This window comes from Asterias rubens, chromosome 12 (assembly GCF_902459465.1).
Source record: "Asterias rubens chromosome 12, eAstRub1.3, whole genome shotgun sequence".
NCBI lineage: Eukaryota > Metazoa > Echinodermata > Asteroidea > Forcipulatida > Asteriidae > Asterias > Asterias rubens.
In genome coordinates this window covers 11,984,840-12,012,731 of record NC_047073.1, presented here as the reverse complement: position 1 = coordinate 12,012,731, position 27,892 = coordinate 11,984,840, and the positions used below count along the sequence as shown (strand labels likewise).

At 36.8% G+C, this 27,892-nt stretch overlaps 2 protein-coding genes across 2 annotated transcripts in view; both read left to right on the top strand.

The window, feature by feature from the left end:
* The window catches only part of LOC117297691, a 36,803-nt gene extending 17,616 nt beyond the window's left edge, over window positions 1-19,187 (top strand). The window contains exons 5-17 of the mRNA XM_033780838.1: window positions 547-657; window positions 2,637-2,765; window positions 3,407-3,510; window positions 4,951-5,023; window positions 6,655-6,755; window positions 8,147-8,369; window positions 10,424-10,447; window positions 12,200-12,400; window positions 13,309-13,515; window positions 14,470-14,672; window positions 15,657-15,851; window positions 16,865-17,015; window positions 18,442-19,187. Coding sequence (XP_033636729.1) covers window positions 547-657; window positions 2,637-2,765; window positions 3,407-3,510; window positions 4,951-5,023; window positions 6,655-6,755; window positions 8,147-8,369; window positions 10,424-10,447; window positions 12,200-12,400; window positions 13,309-13,515; window positions 14,470-14,672; window positions 15,657-15,851; window positions 16,865-17,015; window positions 18,442-18,539 — 1,820 coding nt within the window. The 3' untranslated portion in view covers window positions 18,540-19,187. The remainder of the gene's footprint in view (window positions 1-546; window positions 658-2,636; window positions 2,766-3,406; window positions 3,511-4,950; window positions 5,024-6,654; window positions 6,756-8,146; window positions 8,370-10,423; window positions 10,448-12,199; window positions 12,401-13,308; window positions 13,516-14,469; window positions 14,673-15,656; window positions 15,852-16,864; window positions 17,016-18,441) is intronic.
* A 7,126-nt stretch (window positions 19,188-26,313) lies between these two features.
* On the top strand, window positions 26,314-27,285 carry LOC117297755 (craniofacial development protein 2-like). Its single transcript, XM_033780903.1, has one exon. It carries the CDS (start codon window positions 26,314-26,316, stop codon window positions 27,283-27,285), a length of 972 nt encoding a protein of 323 aa, XP_033636794.1.
* Window positions 27,286-27,892: the final 607 nt, after the last annotated feature.

The following is a 27,892-nucleotide window of genomic DNA, read 5'->3' as shown; positions in this document are numbered from 1 at the left end:
AGGGGTATCTGACTAGGTAAATTTTAAATAGTTTGGGGTTGAAAGATAAATTGATGAAAGCAGGATTTGGCCCAACGACCTTTGGATTAACAAGCCAACGCTCTACCATTTGATCTATCCAGCCCTATGACGGTCTTCTATTTTTACATAATAGGGATACTGTTAAAGCAATCGCACAACATCGGTAAACAGTATTGTCAGAAGGCCCACACTTCTTGTATCACAACTTATATATAAAATAACAAACCTGTGAAAATTTAGGCTCAATCGGAAATTCGGAGTCGGGAGAAAATAACGGGGAAACCGTTTCGCCGTGTCGACATGTGTTTAAAAATAATCCGTTTATTCTCGATATCGAGAATTGATAATTGTTTTAATGTTTTCTCTGTTCGGTTCAGAAAGTGTCCAATGGCTTTAACATAATATGGATAGACAGTCCAATTGGAATAGCGTTGAAAAAGTGTTGTATCTATCTGGTACTTCAATTTTACCTTGAGTACTACTTGCATATGTTTGAGATTTGTTGTTTTAATCATACTGTTACAGCTGGTGCTATGTGCAACACTAACAGAGACTGCTCTGGAAATGGAGTGTGTGGTGCGAACAATAAGTGTGAATGTACTGACCTTGCCAGTGGAGAATATTGCCAATATCTCGGTAAGCATTATATATTTGGTTTGCGGTAACACCATGTGTGTATCTACTTGCCAGGTAGAGTTTGTTCTAAGAGAACTGTCTTGCTTTATTCTACTACCGCGGAGTAGATGTTTGGGGGTTCGGGAAACTTTAACAAAAACTTTCAAAAACTTCAATCGTAGCATCGGGAATGAGCCACACAAAAAAAATCAAGCAACAGGCATTCTATGGTGATATTCATTTTTGACGTGGCAACAAGGCCATCTTCACTTTGAAAAGGGCACTTCCATTGGAAAATCATAAAGTCTATGGGAAACTTTTGAAGGGGCACCAAGGCTAAGACCAGGGCATTGCCTCTGTGAAATTCTAGGTCTGTTTATGTATGCTTGTCAAAATGTTTCAAAAGCTTTGGTGAGTGATTTAATGTCATTGTTCATGTAGATTTGGGTACTTTTTGTAACCCAAAACACAATGTCCACAGATTTACATTGAACTTACACTGTTTGAAGATAATGATAGTAAAAACTGTAGCCTACCTTAAAATATTAGTTGCTGAGGTGCTGTAGTTTTTGAGAAATGAGTAAAACAGAGTCATGAAAATATGTTTTTACATGCTAAAACAATTTGTCTCATGATCAATGAGATGAAAATGATTTGACATTGTTTTACTCATTTCTCAAAAACCACAGCACCTCAGCAAGTAACATTTTCAGGGAAGCTTTCTATCATCAATATCTTCCAACTGTGCAAGTTTCATGTAAATTGTGGACATTGTGTTTTTTGTCCTTCAAAATGTACCCGGACCCTTTAATGTAAAATGTCCATTTTGTAACATCGGTTAAGAATACTTTGAGAACTGTTGACAATATGTTGAAGGTATGATGTATGGAAATACTAATTTCTATTCTGCCGTTAAGCAACACTAATGGCTAATTACTCTTTATGATCAGCATAATCATTAGGACAGTACTCATAATAATGAAAAGGGTAAAAAAAAATGTACTATCTGAATGGCAGTTTGAGTAATTCAGGTCACATGCTCATTAGCTTAAGTACGAATTGGATATGCATTATGTCCCAAAGCTCATTTGTGTGATCATGCAATCTTTGTTTTGCAAGAAGGGATGGAAAATGTTTTTAGATTTTGACATTAAAATAAAAGCAGTTTGTGAACATGACTCATAAGTAGACAAATGATCAGATACAAAAATATATTTGTTTGTCCATGTCGGCTGTTGATACACTGGGCAGGATGGAGTGTACATGAATAGGCTTTAACAAAAATGAATAATGTAATTTGCTTACTCTATGTGTATCTTAAGGCCATATGTCACAGAATGCAATATATACAGGCAATCAGTGTCAGGCAATCTCCGAGAAGAGAATCCATTCACATTTGAATTTTGTTCAGAATTTTTCTTGGGAATCTTAAAGGCAATGTTCGAAATAGTACTTGACATGTGATATACCAAAGTGGTCTTGTAACGTGCACTGTAGTTGGTTGCCTCCAAGTTGTCTGCAAATGTTGCCTCATGTGACAAGGCCCTTATTAAAATATATATCCCTGTGAATCTCCAATGGTGCTCAAATTTTTGATATTTTGAAGTTCAATCCTTTCGACTGACATAGATGACTGCCTGAATGAAGAAGACTGTTTTATATTTTATTGACCAAACCAACATAATATGAATAGAGTGTGCTCTCTGTGGTCCCAGAAGCTACCTACTCTATGTGTATCTTACTGTATGTTGTCCCTGTGAAATATCCAAGGTGTTCAAATTTTGATATTTTAAAACTAATGTTAAATTCAATCCTTTCGACTGACAATAGACGACTGCCTGAATGAAGAAGACTGATTAAATGAAAAGAGTGTGCACTGTGGTCTCAGAAGCTACCTACTTTATGTGTGTCTTACTTACTTTATTTTATTTCCCTGTGAAATATCCAAATTTTGATATTTGAAAACTAATGTTAAGTTCAATCCTTTTGACTGACAATAGATGACTGCATGAATGAGGGAGACTGTAATATGAATGGAGTATGTACGGTGGTCTCCGACGTTACCTATTCTTATCCACGCGCCGTCTGCTTCTGCAATAATGGATTCTTTGGAAGGTATTGTACCAAAGGTGGGTCAAATTTTACATCCTAAGTCCAGTTTTTTTGTATACGTTTATTGAATATAAGTTTTATACGGCTGCTTGCAAACATAAAAGTAAATTATATCACAGTTTTGCTTCTACTGCCAGAAATGTAATTCTTTACGCTTTCCTGTGTTCTTTACCCCAAAATATACAAAACCAGAAATGATATTGTGCCTATACTTTAGACTGATTCCTGATTTTCTGTACACATAGGTCCACAGACTAGATAAAATGTTCCACCTTTTTCCCCAAGGAGCAAGTATCATGCCTGCAAAACGCACAGGACCTACAACAAGAAGAACAAAGGACACCAATGTGACTAGATAGGACTTGAGCCACTCTCAGACAAGACCAGAACTTGAGTACTGATCGCTCATTTTGGACAAAATTTGAAACTTTCCATTGCAAAATAAAAGTGTATGTTTTACAAAGATGGCTATACCTAGCAATGTAACTCAAGCATGTTATGTATATGCTGGTTTAAGATTAGTTGATGGTTTGTTAACTTCTATTGCTCTACATCAAGCTTTTAAAAAGATATAACCCAAATGAACAAATAAAATGTGCAAGAGATATTAATTTTTTTAATATTAATATTAAAAACCACTTTTTTGTTTCCATTGTAGAAAATCCGTCTGATTTCAAAGTTGACATGACTGCTGCTGAAATGGAGACGTATTTCCACAGAAAGCTATCAGAGTCAATGGAGGTGTACTACAAAGTTCTTACAGTAAGTAATGGTCACTGTATTGAGACTGAATAGCATTGAGGAAATATACACATCATCATTTAATCATGAATTGTTGAATTCACTATCTTATGGTACTCTCTGTTTATTAAATCATTCAGAAGCAACTTGGAGGAATGGGCCATATTTTTGACCGCGTGAGGGCGCTCTCAATCACTTCCGGGGGTATATTCATTCATACGCAAAACAGTTTTTAAAGATTGGAACACATTATAACCACAGACATCTAATCCATCACAGACAATAAGACTTTTAAAGGAGCCGTTATAATCCACCTCTAAAGCAAATTGAAACTACGGCGCAACAAAAGTGACAGAACGCCTATTAATTTGTGCAGGGCGATTCGCGTGTACCCCCGGAAGTGATCAAAATACTATTTATAGCGCCCTCGCGCGGTCAAAAATAAGGGGCATTCATTTGCAATTTATTGTTCTAGTGGGATCATGTTTTTATACAGCTATGATTACGAAACAACCTCTGGGTCCAATTGTTTCAGGAGTGAAGTGTTACATGCATCAAATGTCAGTCATGAAGGGAAAGTACATGTACTTTTTGTAGGACAAAAAACACAATGTCCACAGATTTACCCTTAACTTATACAGTTTGACGATAATGATAGTAGAAAGCTTCCCTGAAATTATTACTTGCTGAGGTGCTGTAGTTTTTGAGAAATGAGTAAAACAATGTCATGAAAATAATTTTCGTCTCACTGAAAATGAGACAAAAATTATTTTAGCATGTGAAAATGTATTAATAATAATAAAGACATTTTGTAAAGCAACTAGAACAAAAAAAAACCTAAGCTCATAAAGAGAACAATGTTATATATAATGAGTGAAATATAGATTACAAGTTAGCAGATTACAAATAAGCAGCTTCAAACAATTGAGTTTTTAACAGTGACTGAAAACAGTGTAAAGAAAGAGGTAATTTTTTCACTCAAATATTAAAAGATTTCAGGCTTAAATGAAGCTTTTTTTTAGGCATTGGAAACCACACAACGGTACTTTTTCTTTCATTATTTTATTGCCACTTCAATGACCAATTGAGCCCATTTTTTCACAGATTTATTATTTTATGCATATGTTGGAATACACCAAGTACTGGTCTTTGACAATAACCAAAGGTGTCCAGTACTGAAACATTTTGCTATTATTGGGCTCAACAATTATCGTTTGGATTATTATTATTATTATTATTATTATTATTATTTTCATTTTTTTCTAATTTTTTTCTCTTTGATTTCTCTGTTAATTCCAATCTTGTTTTTGTATTTAAAGTTTTTTAATTTGTTCATATACAAATGTTTTAATTCGGGCTCTGGCCGCGAATATATTTTTTTATTGTGAATAAACCATTTCAAATACAAAATAAAAAATACCTTATCCATAATACAACATTTTGAAATTGTTAATTTGACAGAGTTCAAATGAAGTTGAAGTAGTGGTTAAATCCACTCGAAAGAGCTGGATGGGCTTCGGCTGGCGGCCTCAAGGTACAATACATATTCATCATCGTTATCTACCTAATTGCTACAATTACTATCATGATTTAGCTTTCTACATTAATTATAATTATTATAAGTGGTGGATAGCTGATTGGTAGTCAGGTTATTACAGAAAGGAAAATAAATTGAAGTGCCTTATTGACTCTAAGCCCGGTTCATACACTTCCTGCAAATGCGAATGCAAAGCATATTTTGACGCCACCAGGCTTTTTTTTGCAAAGAATATTTTGCAGGAGGGGAGCACATTTCAACTGTCGGGAATTATTTGTTGCAAATTTGTGACGTTAAAATTGGAACCGCACTTTTGTCGCATTCGCAGTATGCGCATCCGCAGTATCGCAGTTGCAGTTGTAGCTTTGTAGCAATAACTTCATCAGATGCAAGAAGTTGTTGCTATGAATGCTCAGATAGATATTTCTTTCAAGTTATTCATTGTAATTACTAAAAAAAAAATTCTGTCTACATTATAATTATTAAATTGCTTATTAGTTTTCTAATTTAATTGGAGACGAACTCACTGAAGATTACATAATAAATAAGATTAATTTTATATCATTATTCAGAGCATCAATAATTTTTGTCCCAAAAGATAACAAGATTTAGTGTATCTATTAATAAAAAAAAAAAACTTAATAAAAACCCACCAAAAATTCAAGTAGAAGTAATGGTGGTCATAGTTCAAGAGGAAATTGACACTTTCCTTTAAGCTAGAGATGCTTACAGTGCTATAGTTCATCTATCATACTTGACTGGCAGGCATACACAACAATATTATTGTTATCATGTTCAATCGAGCCTATGAAATTGTCAAAAAGAAGACCCACAAAACTCTGGCACATCTTATCTTAATTTGATTATCAAGACGAACAATGGTTTACATCAAGTAATTTGAAGATAGAAATTTAAAAAAAAACATGTTACTATGTTTCTTGTTATCTTGTAACCATGGCTTTCTAAAACCTTCCTCATTACAAAGCAATATTGTACAACAAATACATGACCTTAAAGGCATTTTGTGATCTTTGGAAAATTGTGAAATGGTAAGCAATTTATTGTTAATGTAAGAATTGATGAGATGTTACTGCATATGTGACAGGTCTAAAACAACATTATGCCTTTACAAGAGTCTATAATCTGCTCAGGACTACAAGGTCATTAGTGTAATTTGTATAATAGATTTTGTAAAGATTGCGTAGGACATTGTGTTTTTGGTCCGACAAAAAGTACCCAGGGGTCGATTTCACTTGATAGACCTAAGTTAGGACGAGTAACTGGTCCTAACTCGAGATAAGACTAGTCCCAACTCTTTGTGAAATCCACCCCAGACCCTTTAAAAGATGTTAAATTTGCATCGAAATAAAGATAAGGGTAAAACCAAATTTATGATTCTTAATCCCCGATGTGAATTTAATGTCTACTAAATCAAACTGCCTCTAGCTTCCGGGCAATCTTGGTGGTCTCGTTGGTAAGACACTGCTCAAGAAGGTGCAAAGGTTGTGGGTTCGAATCCCACCCAAGTAATATGCCTGTGAATTCACAGAGCTCTGGAAAGTATACAGACACCGATGTAAGAGTAAAACCAAAATTGATGTAATACTATTGATGTTTATCCTTTGCAGGTATGAATGGTACATGTCGTAACTTCCCAGTAGCTTATTGGTCAGGTGCATCCCCAGAAGGAGAACCCGAGACAGAGCCACCAGCCACACCAGCAACCATGGTAAACGTAATCAATGTTCAACAATCATTCTATAGGCTTTAATTATTGCCTGCAGGTTCAGAGAGATTTCTGGTGTCCTGTGAGGGGCAAAATTATGAATTATCTACATTTTCACAAGTGTACAAACCGTAGGCTGGGCAGGAGGGGGTAAATGCCTGCCATACTCTCTTAATGTTAAAGAGTGAAAAGGCACTCTTTGAAGAGCCGTATGAGGGACAACTCTTTTTTGAGTGGTCTTCCACTCTTTTAGATTGAAGTTTGCATCTTTTTGAGTGATTTTTTTCTCTCAGTCCTGGAGTGAAACCCCTCTAAAAGAGTGAAATAACCACCACTATTTTTGAAGAGCCATATGAGGGACAGCTCGAAATGTAAAGAGTGGTGTTTTTCACTCTTTTGCATTTAGAGAGTATGCTTTTATTATGATTTATAATATTACAGAACTTACATTAAAGGCATGGATGCTATTGGTAATTACTCAAAATAATTATTAGCATAAAACCTTACTTGGTAACAAGTAATGGAGAGCTGTTGATAATATAACACATTGTGAGAAACAGCTCCCTCTGAAGTAAAGTAGTTTTTGAGAAAGAAGTAATTTCTCACTAAATTTGAATCTGATTTTGTTTCGAGACCTCACAATTAGATTTTGAGGTCTTGAAATCAAGCATCTGTAAAGCACACAACTTGTGGGTGGTTTTTCTTCCATTATTGTCTTGCAACTTCAACGACCAATTGAGCTCAAATTTTCACAGATTTGTTATTTTGTGCATATGTTGAGATACACCAAGTGAGAAGACTGGTCTTTGACAATTACCAATAGTGTCCGTTGTCTTTAAATCATATTAAGAAAAGAAAAAAAAGGGGGGACAAAAATACAGTAAAATTTTTATACACTTATCAGCAACTATAAAAACTTACATGTAGCTTCATTGACTTTTTTGCATAGGTACATAAGATACAGTGTCTTTTTGTTTGACCTTTAAAAAATCAGATACCTGTGTTTTGTACGCAGAAAATTCAATATAATCGTTCTTTTATTTCTTTTTATCGTGCTTGTTTGTACTTGTTTCATTCCTCTGAAGAAGGTCCGGTTTGGATCGAAAGCTAAGGCCATCACCCTACTCATCTTATATCTGTGCTCGTAATAAACTGGTGGCACTATATATGGAAAGGGTTTTCAGTCCCTACTTGACTTCGTGGGTTTTCCCTGCTATAATTCTCGGGGGTTTTCCTCCCACATCTATAACTGAAACTTGTTCATTGTTTTCTCTCTTCACGTTTGGCTCTAATATAAGAGTGTTGAGAATATACATCCAAATCTAAAAGATGTTTACACCTCGCTTGGTATTTGTTATTCTGTTATCGTTCATACTTTGTATTTGTCTGTGTAGGGAAATCGTCGGCGTCGATCTGTTCGATCTCTGCGTGTCATTCGTGACTCTCATGAAATGGATAATATGTGCGTCCCTGGAGGTCAAGGCGGGAGTGCAGAACCTGAGGGCGAACCAGAGCCTACTGCAGAACCGGGTGCAGAACCTACTGCAGAACCGGGTGCAGAACCTACTGCAGAGCCGGGTGCAGAACCTACTGCAGAACCGGAGGGCGAACCAGAAGGTACTCTCCTCATTTCAATTAGCATTTTAGTGGCGGACACATTCATAAGACACCATTGACTTTGTAGGATTTGAAACTTTGCATGGTTGAAATACGGTATGGAAAGGTTTGCGGTAACACCATGTAATGACTATCTCTAATGAGTTGGGAATGGTTCTGAAAAACAAATACCCCAACTCATTTAGAGATGATTTTCCAGTGTACCAGCATCTATGCGTGCACTTTATTTTGTTTTACCTGAACACAATATCCCCTTCACAGTTGAGTTGAGCCTAATTGTCAATGAGCAACTACTAAAACTGCTGATACATGTTGAAAGTTAACCACCAGTTCTTTTGAGAACCAACACTATATACTCAAAAAGAGATATTCCCACGGTGTCACCACAAAATGTTCTTAGGGGATACTCCACCATGCAAAGTTTTCAAATCCTACTTATGTTGAAAGTTACTGTTTGTAACTAATCCATACATACTGAAAAATAAAATAGTGTTTCAAAAAATGCAAAAAAAAAAAAAAAAAAAAACTATGGAGGAACACAGATCTTATTTTATGCCAAGACTTTTGTAAATCACCATGACGTGGTTGAATATTCAAAGGGACAACTTTATAGACGATTGTGATCTGTGACATCACATGTTTACAAGAGAGCCTGGACTTCCTGCAGGCACAATTTGTACACAGCTCAATGGAAAAAAACATACACTCTTATATTTTATGGAGATCATGCACTGTCTATGTTCTTATAAACTTTTGATATGATGAAAGGGGGCACATCTCAAAACTTGTCCACTTTTTACTTTCATAACTCTTGGATTGATTATGACACAAAATGTCTCTTTTCCCATATGACCAGCGCAGTATCTTGCCTGCCAGACTAGCCAAAGAATGTAAACGGTCACGCTTATTGTAAGCAAAGTTCACATACAGTGCAGTTTAAATGTTTAAACTTCCAACCTTTTACTGAATGAAAAGACACAAAAGTTGCCAAGTGAAATTCATGCAATGTAACCGTTATTGCGAGTTCTTTCATTGTGATCAAGTTGGAGTCTACGGCTGGATACTCAAAAGCCAAGACTTTTGTCAAAGGACATGGTTGAATGTTGCAAAGAGACAACTTATGGGTCTACCGTACAGTATGAAGCCTAAAATTGTCTGAACATTTACGGAATGAAAAGACACAAAAGTTGACAAGTGAAGTTCATGCAATTGAACCGTTATTGTGAGTTCTTTCATTGTGATAATAGTTGAAGTCTATTTCTGGCTATACTCATTGTGTCATATCCATTCGTAGCAAAATGTGTGAACTCTTCATCACATTTCCAACTTGGGGGGCCAACATGGTCACCAAATAATATTAGTAAATAATTTCATTGTCAATATTCAATTCATTTAGCTCTATCAAAGCACAAAGGTTATGGACAAAACATGTGAGAAACAGCTCCCTCTGAAGTGATGTAGTTTTCGAGAAAGATATAATTTCTCCCCATAAAATAAAAATCTGAAGCCTTTTATTATATGCACATGAAAACACACAAAGTAATGCAACAAGAGTGTTTTTCTTTCATTATTCTCTTGCAAGTTCGATGACCAATTGAGCCCAAAGTTTTCGCAGATTTGTTATTTTTATGCATATACTGGGACGCAACAAGTGAGAATACTGGTCTTTGACGATTTCCAAAGGTGTCCAGTGCCTTAACCATAATCCTTTGTGGTGGTTCACACAATTTTTAGGGAAAATTTGCCAACTGGGGGTCTATGTAGGCCTCTGGTCACCAATATTATTTGGTGAATGATTTCCTTGTCAATGTTGAATTCATTTACCTTTATCAAAGCATTAACCATAACCCTTTGTGATGTTTTTCACACATTTTTAAAAATAAATGTTACCAACTATGGGGGGGGGGCCAAGTTGGGGCATTTAATATTATTTGGTGAATGTTTTCTTTGCTAGGGTTGAACTTATTTAGCTTTATCAAAGCACTAACCATTACTCCTTCGTGATATTTCTCTGATATTAACTGTTTGTCTGGTAATTTTGTCCTGATCCATAGGTGAACCAGAAGGACCAGCTCTAGGTAAGTGTTACATCAAACAAACACACAATGAACTAACATTAAAACAGCAAACAATGATAAGAAAGAAAGAGAATAATATAAAGAAGATGGAAGTTTAAATTAGACCTGACACATCAAAGCACACACACAATGAACTAACACGAAAACAACAAACAATGGAAAGAAAAGCAGGGGAAAATACAGATAAGAAAATTAGCATTATACTTGACCCAAAAAAACAATAGTTAAATGACAAATAAATTCACTAAAAGCATAAACAAATTGTAGCCTATTTTTTAATCCACACCTAAAACACATTTTTATTCTTTATGTTCTGAATTAATTGTTTCTTTTTAATCAATCTGTCTGTCTAATGTTCTAAAATGTTTAGTGTTTTGTCTGTAGCCTACTGTTTGAATCAAGGCCAGTTTTAAATTCCCCTGTGTGTGATAATAAAGTTCTTATCTTTACTTAGAATAGTTTTAAAAGACAGTAATTATTTATTTACTTTTATTTAATATTGGTTTATTTCTTTAAAACCTCCCAAAATTGAGAAGAATAAATGATAAAAGTACATCATAACTATGTCTATCAGGAGTAAAGCAAAATTACACAGGCATTTACCAGGCTACTAAATTGAACATAAATTCATTGGTAGAGTGTTTAATGAATAGACTATGGGTGCGTTCCTTTAGCTTCCCTGTGTCATCCCCGGTCTGCCCCGGTGCGTTCGAATAGCTTTTGACGTCAGCCCCCACAATGCCCTGCTTGTGGAGTGGGTCACTTGGGGGCTGGCCCCAGGTAAACGGCGTCACTACGAGAGCGATGAGTGGTCGTTCATTTAGCTCTTGTCAGGGGCTCACCCGAGTAAGCACCACGGGGTAGACCCAGGGAAGCTAAACGAACGCACTCTATATATCCTGGTACCTCAGATACAGGTAATAGTTTATTCATGCTGGGAATGTGGCACACTAACAACCATGGTGTAGCAACAGTATGGTTGGGATTATGAACATTTCATTGTGCCCATCAGGCTCGTACATCACTCAACCATAAACTATGCAAGTTTAATGGCTTATTCTAATTTCTATTCTGTGACTTAGAAAAACAATAAAATATAGAAATTCATGATACTTATCATGTTGATATGACAAAGCCAACCAGCAGAAAAAAACACATCCTCCAACTGCCCTGGGAATATGTTAAGTGTAGTTTGAAAGTCCATAAAATGTGTTTTCATCTTTTACCAAGCTTGAGGAAAACGTATTCTTTGACTTTTTTTTCACAGTAAGGCAACAATTTGTCAACAATTTACTTCACTCTTTGCCTGAAAAAAGAATGAAAATTAAAGGATAATTATGTGTTTTGTTGTCTTGTCTGTAATAGTTTTTCAATTTGTTTTGTTAACAAAAACATGCCCTGTAAATATTTTAAGTGTACTATAAAAACAAAATGTGTTTTCACCAAGCTTGAGGAAAACAATTATGTTTGAAGTTTTTGGAACAGTGGACACAATTGGTAATTACTCAAAATAATTGTTAGCATTAAAGGCAGTGGACACAATTGGTAATTGACTGGTTATTGACAGTTACAATAGTGTCCACTGTCTTTAAGAGTATACTATATAAATATTAATAGTAAACTTGCGGGTACAACCTTGGGTAAAATTTCTTTTAGGAGGAGTGGTGGCTCATTGTCAGTAAACAATTTACTTCACTTTTTGACTTCACTTTTAGAGTAAACATCTTTGTATGACTATTTTTTTCCCTATAGGTCCCCTGCATCCCATGGACTGTGTAGATATAGTGATCGGTATGGTCGATGGCGACAGTTCTCGAGTTGGTGATTACTACACAAGGGATCGTTCCACCCCTCGTTATGACAGCTTCTATGGAGGTACCGAGGATCTTACTGCGGCAGGAGGGAAAGAGAACCCAGATCATACCATCGTCGTGTTTCGCAAAAAACTTACATGTGAGTTGCTGTATAAATCCGCTGTAATTTTGTAGATGTGAAAACAATTGAATATAGGTACAGGGGGGCGGAAGAATAAGGGAATCAATGTGCAGTAAAGAGGTTTTCAACTAGTGGTTTAATCCCAACGAGGCCTGGTTCTTGATAGTTTTACTGAGACGAAGTCGAGGTAAATTAAAGAACCAGGCCTCGGCGGGTTTAAACCACTAGTTGAAAACCGATTCAACACACTTTGATTCTTTGATTCCCATTCATAAATAACTTTTCGATCAAAAACATCATCACTTTTTGGTCAAAAAGTAAAATAAATGCAAAAATTATAATTGTTAAATTATTTCTTTCAACACAACACCCCTCCAGCTATGAAATAAGAACAGGTGCAAGGTCGCGTGTCACGCCCATGAATTAACACTTTTTACCGGTCATAAACAAAGGTTTATACACACCCACGTGACGCGCTCTCCACCAATAGGAATAGCGAAACTGTCTGAGGTATTTATGAATGATTCTTTAACAGGAAAGGATAACTTTACTGTTGACATAAGAGGTTGCATGTGCATAAAACGCATAACCATTCATTCATGGATCAAAGTTTTTATGTCTCTTCATTCTTGGTGATCCAACAGGCCTAACGAAAAATCATTCAGTTGTTGAATTGTGTTTATGGTGGGGGGTGGGGGGTGTGACTCATCTGACATTTACAGCTAAATAAAAACCACATTCAGTTTGATTCTGTGCAAGTAACAGTGACAATAACACCATCAGTATGGCATTTTTGTGCTACATGTTCAACTGATGCATTATTACCAAGAATTATAAATAAAGATTGGTAAACTATTTTTGAGACTACAAAAATCGTGTTGGTGCAGTATTATGAATGATTATTTTTTCTTGATTTGCTTTTACAGCTACAGAGATGTCGGATCATAGTATTACCAGAGGTCCAATGCATGTCATCTTTGCTCGAGGTCAGGAGGCCGGTCATTATGTACATAGTCCACCTAGCGGTATTGAGTTATGCACTGGCGACCAACGCTTCTATAAGCGTTTTGAGTTGAAGTACCACGGTACAACTCAAGACCAACGTGGCCAAGTCCCAAATTTTGACTTTTTCGGTAAGTGTCTGGTATAGGCTTGACTAAAACTACTTTTTACATGTTAAAACATGAAAAAAAAATAGCACTTTTTTGCTTTGATCAAAATTTGTGATGACTTTTTCTACTGATTAATTTAATTGCTGTATTATAATAATTTGTGATGCGATCAAGCTTGACTGTTGGAAATGTTAGTCAGGGATGAGATTCTTCAGACTTTTATCTGAATTCAGACTTTTTGTGCCGGCCTGGTGAAGAAAATCAGACGATATTTTTTTCCACATATAAAGAAATCCTGCTCTTTGGTCTACTTCTCTAGTGCTTTGGATACTATTTCCAAAAGCCCCTTGGAATCTATAACCCCATGGATTACCAAAGGTAGAAATGCCATCATTTCAACATACCTTTGAACTAATTGTATCCAAGTTCCAGACTTTTTTGTTAGTATGACTCTACCCCTGGTTAGTATGGACAAACAAGCTTTGCATACCATGCAAACACTACATCAACTTTTCAGCTCCAACTCTTGGTCCCTCTTTGTTTGTAAAACAGGAGTGAAATTTTCGAAAACATTTTTTTTGTAAACTGAAACGGCAATAATATTTCATTTTATATTGGCAAGTTCCTTCCTAAATAACATCAATAGGGGGGTCAAATTAGCACTGAAATCAATTGTGCTAATGTATTTTGAATGAACAAATCGACTTTACATCCCTTTTTCTCAGTATTATTCTCTGGCATGCTCCTACTTTCACAACTTTTGAACCAAATGTGTTATCAACGTTAGACTTTTAAATTGGGTTTTACAAGTTTTAGAGCATAGCAGTTCTAAAAAAGAACATCACAATCAAATGATTGAATTTGCATCCACACTTTTGAAATAAATCAGTAAAAAGATTATTGGAAAATAACAGCAAACTCCAACAATACAAAGCAATTCATGAAATATACTTTGCAACTTTGTTTGTTATACAGTTGATCCTGAAGCACCACCACCACCTATGGATGGTCCGTGTACTGGGATGTACTCACAGCCTATGAATTGTCAAGGAGATGCATGCAACTACATGATGACATGGACTTATGATGCTCCCAGTGACAAGATTCAATTTAACATCGCTGCAAAGACCGACGTGAATAAATGGACCGGAGTGGGCTTCTCAGAGCTAGGTCAAATGGTATGTCGCAAGACTTACAAAGATTTCTGCTCATCCAATGAACTATTTTGATTGCTATTTTCTTTCCTTTTTGCAAAAAAAAAAGATCAGTGCATGAATACACCCCTTTTCCCATTTGCGCCTAGAGTCATCGATACAAGCCCTATGGGTTTTGGCCCTCAGCTCAATATGTGTAATAATTATTTTCTTCAAAGTCAATGTTCTATGACTTGTTGTTTACTTTAGTGGAAATTAATCAACAAACAACTACTCAACTTTGTATTCAAGCTGAAGCACGGAGACTATTAGATGCTCTGTTACACTGATTTTTAGTCGATATCTTTTTGTGCTAAAAATCAAGATTCAAAAATATGAACACCATTAGGAGATTTTTGAACGCTAGGTGGCAGCAGACTTACCAGGTAAATGTCCATTTTTTACGTAGTTCTGAGCATGCGCACATTACCGAGAACAATGGATTTTACCCGGTAAGTCTGCTGCCACCAAGCGTCCTGAAAGTCCACTAATTTTTGTCCTAATTTTTTTTAATAAAAATGAAGTGCGATTAGTAATGATACTAAATGCCTTTTTGCAAAAATTGTGTAATGCATTTGGAACACTGCTAAATAATTTTGATTTTTTTAAAAAGTCACTGGACACTGGAAATGACTCCCTCTGAAGTAACGTAGTTTTTGAGAAAAAGGTAATTCCTACTAAAATATTTCAGTTTGAAAAAGACTTCAGGCCTGAAGTCTTTTCAGGCATCTGAAGGCACACTAGGTTGTTTGTTTTTTTTTTGGTTTTTTTTCTCTTGCAACTCCGACGACCAATCAAGCTCAAATATTTACAGGTTTGTTATTTTATGCCTATGTTGAGATACACCAAGTGAGAAGACTGGTCTTTGACAATTACCAAACGTGTCCAGTGTCTTTGTAAAGAAGTGTTAATACTTTGGTACAACCTCTTTAAGGACTGCTTTTCTATTTAACTTTCTTGTCAATACAGATTGGATCTGATGCTGTTATTGCATATGTTAAAGCAAATGGTGAAGTAGCCGTGGAAGATCGTTTCCTTGGTGGTAAGAGCGTAGGTGCTGTGGTTATTGATACCACCAACAATCTTGAAGAGGTTTCTGCTTCATATAATAATGGCTTGATGACCATTGCATTCACCCGAGCCAGAGACACTAAAGACATGCAGGTTAGTCTAACACAGCCAAGACATTTATCTTAAGTTTTATACAAGATTTTAAACTTTCTTTTTTATATAAAGCACTAGCTTTAACAGGGGTTGAGTACTTTTTGTATGAGACAAAACACAGGCACCCACAGATTTACATCAAACTTACTCTACATGGTTTAAAGGTAATGATGGTAGAATGGTGAACGTTTCGACAAAAATATATCTATTTCATAATAGCAACTTCCTTCCTGAATAACATCAAAAAAGGGGGTTAACGTAAGTATTGAAAGCAACAATTTGCAAATGAATTTTCAATAAACATCTCGGCTTTAAACCCCTTTTGTCAGTTTTTCTCTCTCACCTTTCTGACCCAAAGGTGGTATAACCACGGGGTTTTTAACAGTATTTAACAGTATTTAGGCATAGATCATGCTCTTATTACACGTATCAACAAAATTTAAATGACAAGGGTCAGTGACTAGGGTCAACAAATGACTGATGTTGCTTGATCGCATCGCATTTACTGTATACTATTTTGTGAATTTGATGTTTACAAACATGCTACTTTTTACTTGTTGATGGTCAATTGTTGTTTCATGTATAAATCTCATAATGGGATTAAACCGGCCTTAAAGGGAAAGTACACGTTTGCTACTTACTCAAAACAAATATTAACTTAAAAACTTACTTAGAAATGAGCATTGGAGAACTGTTGATAGTATAAAACATTGTAGGAAATGACTTCCTCTTCAGTAAAGTAGTTTTTGAGAAAGAGGTAATTTCTCACTAAGATAATATAAGACTTCTAGCTAGAAGTGTTTTATTCCAATCCGAAAGCACACAAAACAACAAGGGTATTTTTTTTCATCATTTTCTCGCAAATTCGATTACCGATTGAGCCCAAATTTTCACAGGCTTGTTATTAATTATGCTTATGATGGGATACACCAAGTGAGAAGACTGGTCTTTGATAATTACCAAACATGTACGGTGCCTTTAATCCTCATTCTTTCTTTGTAATTGGCCAACAGGATTTAGCATTTACTGATAACGATTGCTTACATATGTTGATCCCTACTAATGGAGGATCATTTGATGAGGCAGCCATGACTCTGGGCTACCACGGACAAACTCCAACAGTGACCAATAAAATCTGCATCAAGGCTTGTAGCGTCCCAACAGGTACGTTTCAACATTCAGATTTCACAAGGTCATTTTGATTTATCAAATACTAATTACAATTTTTTTTTTTTAGCCTGACGTTTTTATCTTGAAGGCTAAAACAGACTTTCATTGGCGACCCTAGCAGAGTCTTTCTTAAAAGCTAAAACAGGCTTTCGTTTCGTCTCTAACAAAGTCTTAGATTAGTGTCAGTGAGAATTACCATAGTGAAGCGTTTCTCAAATTTATAGTGGCACACGGAGCAGGAGAAAGTCAACAAGACCACAGGGCCGGTAGCTTAAAATGTTTATATAGGACCAGAATTTTTCTTACAAGACCAGTCACAAGAAATATTTGAATTTATACAAGCCGTTGAAGTGATTGATTCCATTTGTAATTCATGGGCAAGTTCTCAGTACGCAAACCAGAAAGTTCTTTATCAGAGACTGAAAGTCGGCATTTTGAACAAAAATATACGACCTGACTTGTCGATTCATGAGCTTACTGGCCCAGTGCTGAAATCACTGGCCTCTGGCAGATGGTCGGGTGTAAATTTTGAACCCTGTGCAGAGAGAGATCTGAAAGGAGGTTGTATGTTCGTGTACAATGAAAAAATGCAAACCAAATCAACCATTCAACAACTATAGGACTATTACCCTCCGGCTATAGGGCAAACTATTGTCTATATAACTGCGGGTAGGCCTAAATGTTTTCATTAAAAGAATTGGAGCGAGACAAATTACATTTGAACTTGGAGTTCATCAGGTATTTCCCCAACCCATCTTCAACTCATATAAAAAAGTACCTGCATACAATGCAACAATATTATCATTAGGCTTGATACAAATTTTCTGAACAGTTTTTGTTTGCCATGTTTGTGTAGAGATAAGATTTAAACTCATCGTGCCAACTGTGAAGAAAACTAAATGCTCTCTGATCTTGACTACCATAACTACTTAAATCAAATCAAATTTCATTATAGTGTGGGGTAGCGAACTTTCATTTTTTAAGAAAAATTAGAATTTGTTTTCACAGGCTACAATTATTTCTTACATTAATTTAACTTCAAAAAAAATATTAAATAGGATTTAAAACTTTGCATGATGGAGGTATAACTAAGAGAGGTTTGCGGTAAACCCATGTGAATATCTCTATTGAGTGGTGGTGGTTCTGAAAAGAACCGGTGGTTAACCACTCAACGTTTCGTTCAGATGCTCTGATTGTCTTCAGGAGAATGCTGAGAGAATGCTCGTCTTGAGGAGAATGCCAAGGAAGATGATCAGAGCAAACTGATCAAAACTTTGAGTTGTTTACCACAGAACCTCGCAGAACCAACACTACTCAAAATGAGATGGTGCTACCACAAACTGCTCTTATTAAATTCAGAAAAAAAAAAACATTAGTATTTGATTGAGTAAATTCAATGATTTATTTCTGTCTCCTGCAGTTGCTACTGGTGACGGTAACAATGGTAGTGACGTCATGTCATTATGCTGGACTACACTGCTTAGCGCTCTCATCATGGCATTCCTAAACATCATGTAAGACACATCAATGTGACCATAGAGCAAGGACAGAGATGTAAAATAAACCAGTGTCATTAATAGGACCAAGCATAACGGGAATGACTTCAACGAGAAATGAGGACATATATTGATATTATTTGCTAATATCAGACATAAAAAAATGTGTATTCTACAGGCATGTTTTGGCTCTTGTAAAAAGAAACGGAGGAACATTTTATCACTACAAAGGCTGATCTAGATGTACACATTGTTTAGGCTTTAATAGACTTTGTTTCATGCTATTTAATCACAATTTTCTAGAAGTTAACAACAACAAAAATCGAAAATCATACTAAAGTGGGAAGAATACCATGTCTGACTCTATAAGTTGCACTTCTCTCAAAGTGACCATTCCGTTTTTAGTTGATTTTGAGCAAATTTAGGATTGTATGTGGAAAAAATGTGATGTTATGTTCGTTACCAAGTATTCCACTACAGTAAGAGGAGTTGCTTTTATGATGACTGTCACTGAAGCTCAAATCTTGGCAGATATTTATGTATCTTGACAATTTATGTTTATTTGCACATAAAAAGTATATCTGATACAAGAAGTTTTAAATATTAAAGTAAACAAACAATGTGAATATGAAAAGAGAGCTGGACCCAATTTCATTAAGCTGTTAAGCAGAAAATACTGCTTGACACATTTCTTTGCTTAGCAGATATTTATTAAGGCACCGGCCACAACAATGCAAACGTTATGTGTTTTGAGCTGGTAAATGATTCTGCTAAGCGATACTTTTTTGTGCTTAGCAAGTTTTTGTGCTTATTACAGGCTTTATGAAATTGGGCCCTGTGTTTGATGTTTCAGTTTAGATGGTCACTGCATTGATCTTTATGATTTAATATTGTTATTATTACCACCATTTGTTAAAGGAACATTACAGAATTGGTGAGAAGAAAAACAATTGTCTAAGATCACAGATTTACATAAAATGTACATGGTCTAGAAAACATCCCTTGAAATATTTCTGTCCGAAATGTCATATTTGATGAGAAAAAAAAGAAAAAAGTAATTTCCCTTTGGAGTTTATCCCTCAGTTAGCGTTTTGTTCCTTTGTTTTAACATAGATGTTGTGCACAATGTGTACTATTTTCTCGTGACCAAGATGGCCGCGATCGATCTCACACTTCTACAGAATTGTCAGTTTATGTATATGGTGGATTACATAAAAAGCTAACACTGCCAGCGACTGTTTTGTTAGCAAAAACCTATTCTTTAATGTTCCTTTAAGTGATGTAACTCATTTTAGTCAATTTGAAAATATTTTAAAGTAAATATCTATATGTTATTAGCTACATTTTTAGATGTATATAGTTTGGTGAAGAATAATTCGTTATGGTTTGAATGTCTCCTTAGTGTTGATTTGTCGTTGTTTAAAGTATTGTGAGAAAGACAATTGGTCTAGCATCGTTGATAACTGATAAGTCAGTATTTCAAAGATAAAGTGCAAGATTGTTCCTTTAAAGGCACTGAACATTTTTGGTGATTGTTAAAGGCCAGTATCCTCACTTGGTGTATCCCAACAAAATGCATAAAATAACCAAGCCTTGAAAATTTTGGCTCAATTGATCATCGAAGTTGATCAAACAAAAAATGAAAGAAAAAACACCCTTGTTGCACAAATTTGTGTGTTTTCAGATACCTAAAAGTGCTTCAGGCCTCAAGTCTTCTATCAAAATCAAATATTTTGATTGAGAAATTGCTCTTTTACCCAAAACACGTTTCTTCAGGGGGAGCCGTTTCTCACAATTTGTTATACTATTATATCTCCGCTGCTCATTACCAAGTAAGTTTTTACGCCAACAATTTTTTGAGTAATTACCAAGAGTGTCCAGTGCCTTGAAGTAATATATATTTGTATATTCGGTTGGCGAAAGACACCTCATTTTTAATTTTTTTAACAAATCTGTAGTTTCTGTTTGACTGAGATTGTTATATTGTATATTTTGGACCAGCTTTTTTTTTAACTAGTTTTTCAACTAGTTGTTTTTGTATGGAACTTGTTTTGAATAACTTTTTACTGATAAAAAGTAAAGAACTATTGTAAATGTTCTGAATTGAGCAGGCTCAAGGAGTCGGGATGACAATACAAAGTGAATGGTGTTATCATAACAGAGATGCATATCGTTTATATTTAATTGCAAGTAGGATTTGAAACTTTGCATGGTGGGAGTATTACGTCTATTGAGAGGTTTGTGTGGTAGCCCCATTCGACTATCTCTTTTGAGTAGTGTTGCGGTTCTGAAGAGAACCAGTGGTTACCAACTCAACGTTATGATCAGTATGCTCTGATTGTTTTCAGAGCTGGATTATAAGGCCCTACTGTTCCCTTGATAGGGTGCGTTCGATAAGCTTCCCTGGGTCGCCCCCGCAGTGCTCACTCGGGTGAGCCCCTGACGAGCTAATCGAACGATCACACTCGCCCTCTGGTGGTGATGGCATGTAACTCAGGTCACCCCCAAGTGACCCACTCCACAAGCAGGGCACTAATGGGAGCTGACCCGGGTGAGCCCGATCAAAGCTATTCGAACGTACCGGGGCAGACTGGGGTCGACCCAGGGAAGCTAAACAAAAGCACCCATAAGCTTATACACTACCAACCCATAACAAAAAAATTCATCAGAAGACTCTGGGACGAGTCGCCTATTATCAGGGGCCAATTTCATAGAGTTGCTTATAAGCACACAAACAGCTAAGCATAACAAAATTTTGCTTACCAGAATAAGGTTACCAGCCAATCTACCATGTCACGAGTAAAATGTATGACTGGTATGCTGCTCATTTCTGCTTAGCAGAAAATTAATGAAGCAATATTTTGTGCTTAAGTGTCTCTATGAAGTTGGCCCAGGGCTAGGGTAACTGACATGTGATCACTACTCGGGTAGGCCTACCCATGTCACTTTATAATGCTTGTTGTTTCACTTCATATGCATCAGGCAGATAATAAACTATTAGTAAGTACCTTTGTTTAGAGAATGGGAGGAATATCCTGGGTAAATCTCAGAACTATTCTACTCCTTTGTTCTGCCTCGTCAAATAAACCGATTGAGGTGTCACTCCAGTCTACTGGACAAAAACTCAATACAGTTGACTCTCGTTATCAATTTCTCTTTGCGTTTCTTTCTTTTGCTGTCCTTTTATAACATCATTCCTGTTGTAAAGAGGTAATTTGCCCGGTCCCATCGACCTTTTTATAACGAGAGTTGACTGTATTGTTCAACATACCATTACGGCCCATTTCGAAACACCAGCTTGAGCTTTGAGCTTACGCATATTCCTTTGCTAAGCAAGAAATTAGTGGGGTACCGCTCAAATTAGTGATAAAGGTATGGTATTTCGGCTGGTAACCTATTTATGGTAAGCAATAGTTTGCTGTGCTTAGCAAGCTTCTGTGCTTACATGCTTATTGAAATTGGGTACATGTATTAAAATGCATGTTTGACATCTAGTTTCAATACTAGTAAAATAAAGTTACTAGTTTGCTTTTCATCATAAATTTTACCACTACAGTGATAAAATTTATGGTGAAAAGCAAACTAGTAGCTTTATTTTATGGCCAAGCGGTTAGACTACAGGTATTGCAATCAAAACGTTATGGGTTCGAATCCGACCAAACTGACAGCTGGTTTTTAAATGACTAGAATAAGTATTGTAGTCTAGTTACTGAATCACAATTTATTGATTTGTGCAATTCGTAATCATAGATGATAAACATAAAACAGAGTTTGTATGAAAGAGATTGGCTGTTGCCCTCAAAGGAGCTTTGCACACTTCCCTTGTTTGGAACCTCGTCTAAACAAACAAACAAACAAACAAACAAACAAACAAACAAACAAACAAACAAACAAACAAACAAATAAAGAAAGAAATACAGGTGTTGAATTCAATTAAGAAGTGTAATGTAAAAGTATGGAGAAATCCTTAGAGAAAACAGCATAGAGAGTTTCAAGTGAATGTGTTGTGTTAAATGAACCGTCTAATGTTTTATCAACTCAAGATATATATTATTACTGCACCTTATTCATAGAAAATAAAATATAAAATAAAACAAATTATCAGTGTTTTGTGTGTTTATAATTATGTACTGTACTGTATCGAATAGTAGAAATGTAACCAATGTGACAGCCATCTGTGAAACACAAAGAGTCATTACGAAACTCCTCAATATTGACCCCTTGCACGCGCATCACACGCGGCGACTGATGCCACGCTCACCAAGTTGGTGGGCAGTTAGGTTTACATGTATTACCGCTGCGTCACCTAAAATGAACACTTCACTGCATAACGCACGGCATAGTTATATATGAAAACGCACCGTGAAATTGCCCACCAGTATGGCGCATTCAAGATTTTTCTGATGTCGGGTGAAATGGGTCAATAGCTGTTCTATGTAATAATAGTTGTCCAGATCCATCCCTCAGGGACACTCATGGCGCTCTTACATTATTACCCCTGGTCACTCTCCTTGACAGCCCATGCTGCCAAATATGTAGCGCACTTAGCTGAATCAATCACATGAACCATCTCTGCCCTCGCAGGTAGCAATTACCCGTAGTTGAATAGAAGCGTAGTTTAGTGTCTTGCTCGCGGATACAATTGTCATGACCGAAATTCAAACCCACCCTCATGACTTAGCAACCAGAACTTAAATTTGGTGCCCTTTACCACTTGACCACAACACACCACAAAAGACAAGCATAGTACAATCAAACTCTGTAAGTTTCAGTATCCTGGTGTCTTACTGAAATATTTAATATCATAATTTTCAAATTAAATGGACATAATAGAATAAACTATTAACATTTACATATATTTGATAGTAATTAAAATGCTTTTCTGCAAAGAGCGCACAATAGTAACATTTTTATTGTCAAACATCTGAACATTGAACAAAATGTTAAAAGAAAATGTTTCAATAACTTTTTTTATACTAATATTAACTTATTGTCGCATTTTCAAACGGATAAAAAACAAATTACGCGTTGATAATTTTTATCTTCAAGTCTTTATACTACTGCTTTAATTATCCGTAGTGCAACTGTATGCTTCATCTCGCAGTAACACATGCAAAAAAACAAAAACTTTTTTTACTTTTGGTGTCAATGATAAAATGAAATTTAGTGAAATTTTGAAAAAAATCAATCTGACATTCAGTATCTTAGATTTAAAGATTATGTCAATGAAAGATTTTCAAAGTGTGCGAGTGAGGTGGCAGGGAATCCCCCTGCTCAGCCCCCTTGACGCCACCCCAATGAAATCAAAAGAGACACAAACTAATGATTTGATACATTAAATGGGCAAACCCCTTAAAAAAATTGTTCATTAAAAAAACAAATCACATTTCTTTTTTAACTTGCCCCCCCCCCCCCCAAAAAAAAGAGTCTGGTTTACACCATTGTGTGCGAGGCTTGTGAGATCTCATTAAAAGTCAAATTAATCAGTAATATTACACAACCACTGGATATCTTTCATGCCTTGCATGGCTATCTTGATAATTTCAGTTGAAACAAAATTACAGTATTTTACAGTATTCAAAGATCCAACAACAACAATTTGTCCTGAAACTTTCAGGTTTTTGTTTAGACATTATATTCTAGAAAAAGCCCCCATAAAGACAGTGACAACATTACCAATACTCCAATGTTCATAACAAAGCCATGTCTTTAAACAAAGTTAAAATAAATAAATAAAAAATACATGTATAATACAAATTAAACAACATTGTCACATAACTGTTTCGTTCAATTATAAATCGCTGTGTCACAACTTAGTAGTATGATAACCACTTTAATGAAATTAATTTAAAATCCAACCTTAACTGTTCAAACAGAAAAGCTCAGTTGGTATGAAAAAAAGGTTCTTTAAAATGAATGAATAGCCAACTAAAACTTTCTTGATTTCTGTAACTATGTACTATCTAATCTTTCTGACTTCATTAACTTAAGCCTCATCAAATAGATCGGCAAAGACATAATTAAAATGATATAAAAGGAAGATAAATTAACAAATTAGATTTACAGATTTACTGTAATCATATCTATATAAAACGCCCTGTACACTTTGGGTAATTACTCCAAATAATTGCTAGAATAAAAAACAACTTGGAGAGATGTTGATAGCATCAAACATTGTGAGAAACGGCTCCCTCTGAGGTAATGGTAGTTTTTTGAGAAAGAGGTAATTTCTCACTTAAATATCAAAAAAATTCAGGCCTGAAGCTTTTTATTAGGCATCTGAAAGCACTCACAGTTGTGCAAGGGTGTTTTTTTCTTTTATTATTCTTTTCAAACTTCGATGACCAATTGAGCCCAAATTTTCACAGATTTGTTATGTTATGCATATTGGGATACACCACGTGAGAATACTGGTCTTTGACAATTACCAAACGTGTCCAGTGCCTTTAATCAGAAACCATAGCATTTATTGGTGTGATTTAGGTGCAAGGTTGGTAGATTAAGTTTGTATTCGTGCTCCTTAGCTGCAAAAGCACATGCTGATCATAAACACACAGGCATGCATAAAACAGTTGTACATGAGCGAATAAGCAATGTTTTATCATCAGTAATTAAGAGTTACAAGTAGCCGTACTGCAAGAAACATGTCTCTTCTTACTAACGTTCCACTGGGTACGTATTCCCATTTAGGAAATACTGTTCACATTCATTCAGTAGCACCGATTCCTACTTGGGCCCCTAGTGCCAACTTCAATACTGCCCCATGGAGGACATCATCAACAAAAGGCATTCTACAGAGTCTTGCAGTTGTTCTCAAACATGCTTACGCGTTTGACAGGCATGAGAAGCAGATTGGAGAACTAGCTAAGCGGATGGGGTTCCATCATGTGTCACTATCCAGTAGTGTCATGCCAATGGTTAGAATGGTCCCTAGAGGCTATACAGCTTCTGCTGATGCCTACCTCACACCGTGTATTAAGACCTACCTAGCAAGCTTTGCAGGAGGGTTTCAGAATAGTCTTGAAGGGAAGAGGGTTTTATTCATGCAGTCCGATGGTGGACTTACCCCTATGGACAAATTTAATGGTTCTCGTGCCATTCTATCGGGACCAGCTGGAGGAGTTGTTGGGTACGCAGTCACTACGTACAAAAGAGAAACAGATCTACCTGTTATATGATTTGATATGGGAGGAACTTCCACTGATGTGAGTCGCTATGCTGGTGAATATGAACATGTTTTTGAGACAACTACTGCCGGTGTAACCATACAAGCCCCTCAAGTGGGGCTCGTCAGCCATGGGAGGCAATCCACCTAGGAGAAGGCACTCTGATTCCAAACCCGGGCAGGAGGAGCTCGTTAGCCATGGGAGGCAATCCACCTAGGAGAAGGCACTCTGATTCCAAACCCGGGCAGGAGGGGCTCGTTAGCCATGGGAGGCAATCCACCTAGGAGAAGGCACTCTGATTCCAAACCCGGGCAGGAGGGGCTCGTTAGCCACGGAAGGCAGTTCACCTAGGAGCAGAAAACTCTGATATAAAACATGATGATGGCAAAACATAACACAAATCCTATACTTCCAGCAGCGGGAGTCTGCAGGAGCAAAGTGGATGGCGGAGGTGTGGGCCAACTTAGGCAGAATGACGATATCATCCCAAACCCGAGAGGAAGGATGGTGTCTGATCAACACGCTGAGCCAAACACAAGACTAATGAGAAGCAAGAAGACTATTTTAGTCTAAACCTTCAATGTCAGGACAATTAGAGAGGAATGTAGACAAGAGGAGCTTGTTTCTTGCATGATCAAGCAAGGAATAGATATTATTGGCATTCAGGAGCATAGGATAGTTCACAACGACCCTTTAAGATTCATCAAGGTGCTTGGGCAATCTCTGATTACATCATCAGCCTGGAGAAACGAAGCACAAGCAGCTACTGGTGGAGTGGGCTTACTAGTCAGTCAGAAGGCAATGAAGTCCTTGATAGGAGTACAGACAGTGACAAACAGAATCCTAGTAGCACACTTCCAGGGTAATCCTGTGACAACAGCTATTGTAGTGTATGCACCTACAAACTCCAGCACCCTAGAGGGAAGTGAACAGTTTTATCTGCAACTGAGAACTGCAGTTAGCAGTGTTCCGGCTCATAACTTTTTGATGATTCTTGGAGACCTCAATGCAAGACTTGGCAGAGACGAGTTTCAACACTCTTTTCATGATCTGACCAACAGGAATGGTGAGCTGCTGATAGAGTTCATGCAGGAAAAGCAGCTTATTGCCAGCAACACTATGTTTCGGAAATCTGAGGGGAAATACTGGACATACCTGAGTCCCAATCACAACAAGTACCAGATTGACTTTATCCTTGCCAGGAAGAAGTGGAGGAACAGTGTCATGAATACTGAGGCCTATAGCACATTCTCCAGTGTAGGATCAGACCATAGAATTGTCACTGCAAAGTTCCGTCTGAGTTTGAGAGCCCCTAGGAGGCATCAAAGGATGCAGATCAAGTATGACTGGTATGCCCTTGCAAACAACAGGGCTCTTCAGGAGCAATATACTGTAGAGGTGAAAAACAGATTCCAACTTCTTCCGGATGAATGCCCAACAGAGAGATATGCAAGGTTCATTGAGGCAAATAGGGGTGCAGCTGAATCCAGTCAAGCGGAAGAAGAAGAACATGAAGAACATATGGTCAAGTCAGATGTCCCAGTCCCTGAATGTGAAGTTCTTTACTGCCACTGTGGAATCAGTACTGCTTTATGGATGTGATTCCTGGACACTAGCCAGTCGTCTAGAAAAGAGACTGGACGGCTGCTATACGAGAATGCTTCGCTCTGTTAAACAGATTCATTGGGAGAGGCATGTCACAAACCTGGAGCTCTACGGTGGGCTGCCGAGAGTTAGCACCAAGATTAGGGCAAGAAGGCTGAGACTAGCAGGTCACTGTCTCAGACATGATGAGCTGGCAGCGAGCAAGCTTGTGCTTTGGGCCCCTACTCAAGGTCACTGTTCCCGAGGTAGACCGCAAACCACCTATGTGGACACCTTGTGCCGGGACTCTGGACTGCGTCGGGAAGAGCTACGTACAGCAATGGAGGACCAACGTGTTTGGAGGGCCATCATCCGATGCTCCGCATCGACTGAATGAATGAATACTTGTGCTTTAGTCTTAACTTTCAACACTACACAAGGAAGAACAATCAAGGTCTGATTCCCATTTGGGCTTTACAGGCATGAGAATGGGTGATGATAAAAAAACAGGAAAAAATTCAGTTGATTGGAAATGTCAATATTCCATCATTTTTGTGTGCAAAGCACACAATACGAGTGCGCAGCGCGAAGTCCCTTATGGCCGGGGTCCAGGGCCCGCTTCAGG

Excerpts from the sequence above, each read along its gene's own strand:
- LOC117297755 (XM_033780903.1), top strand. The coding sequence starts at position 26,314 with ATGATCAAGCAAGGAATAGATATTATTGGCATTCAGGAGCATAGGATA.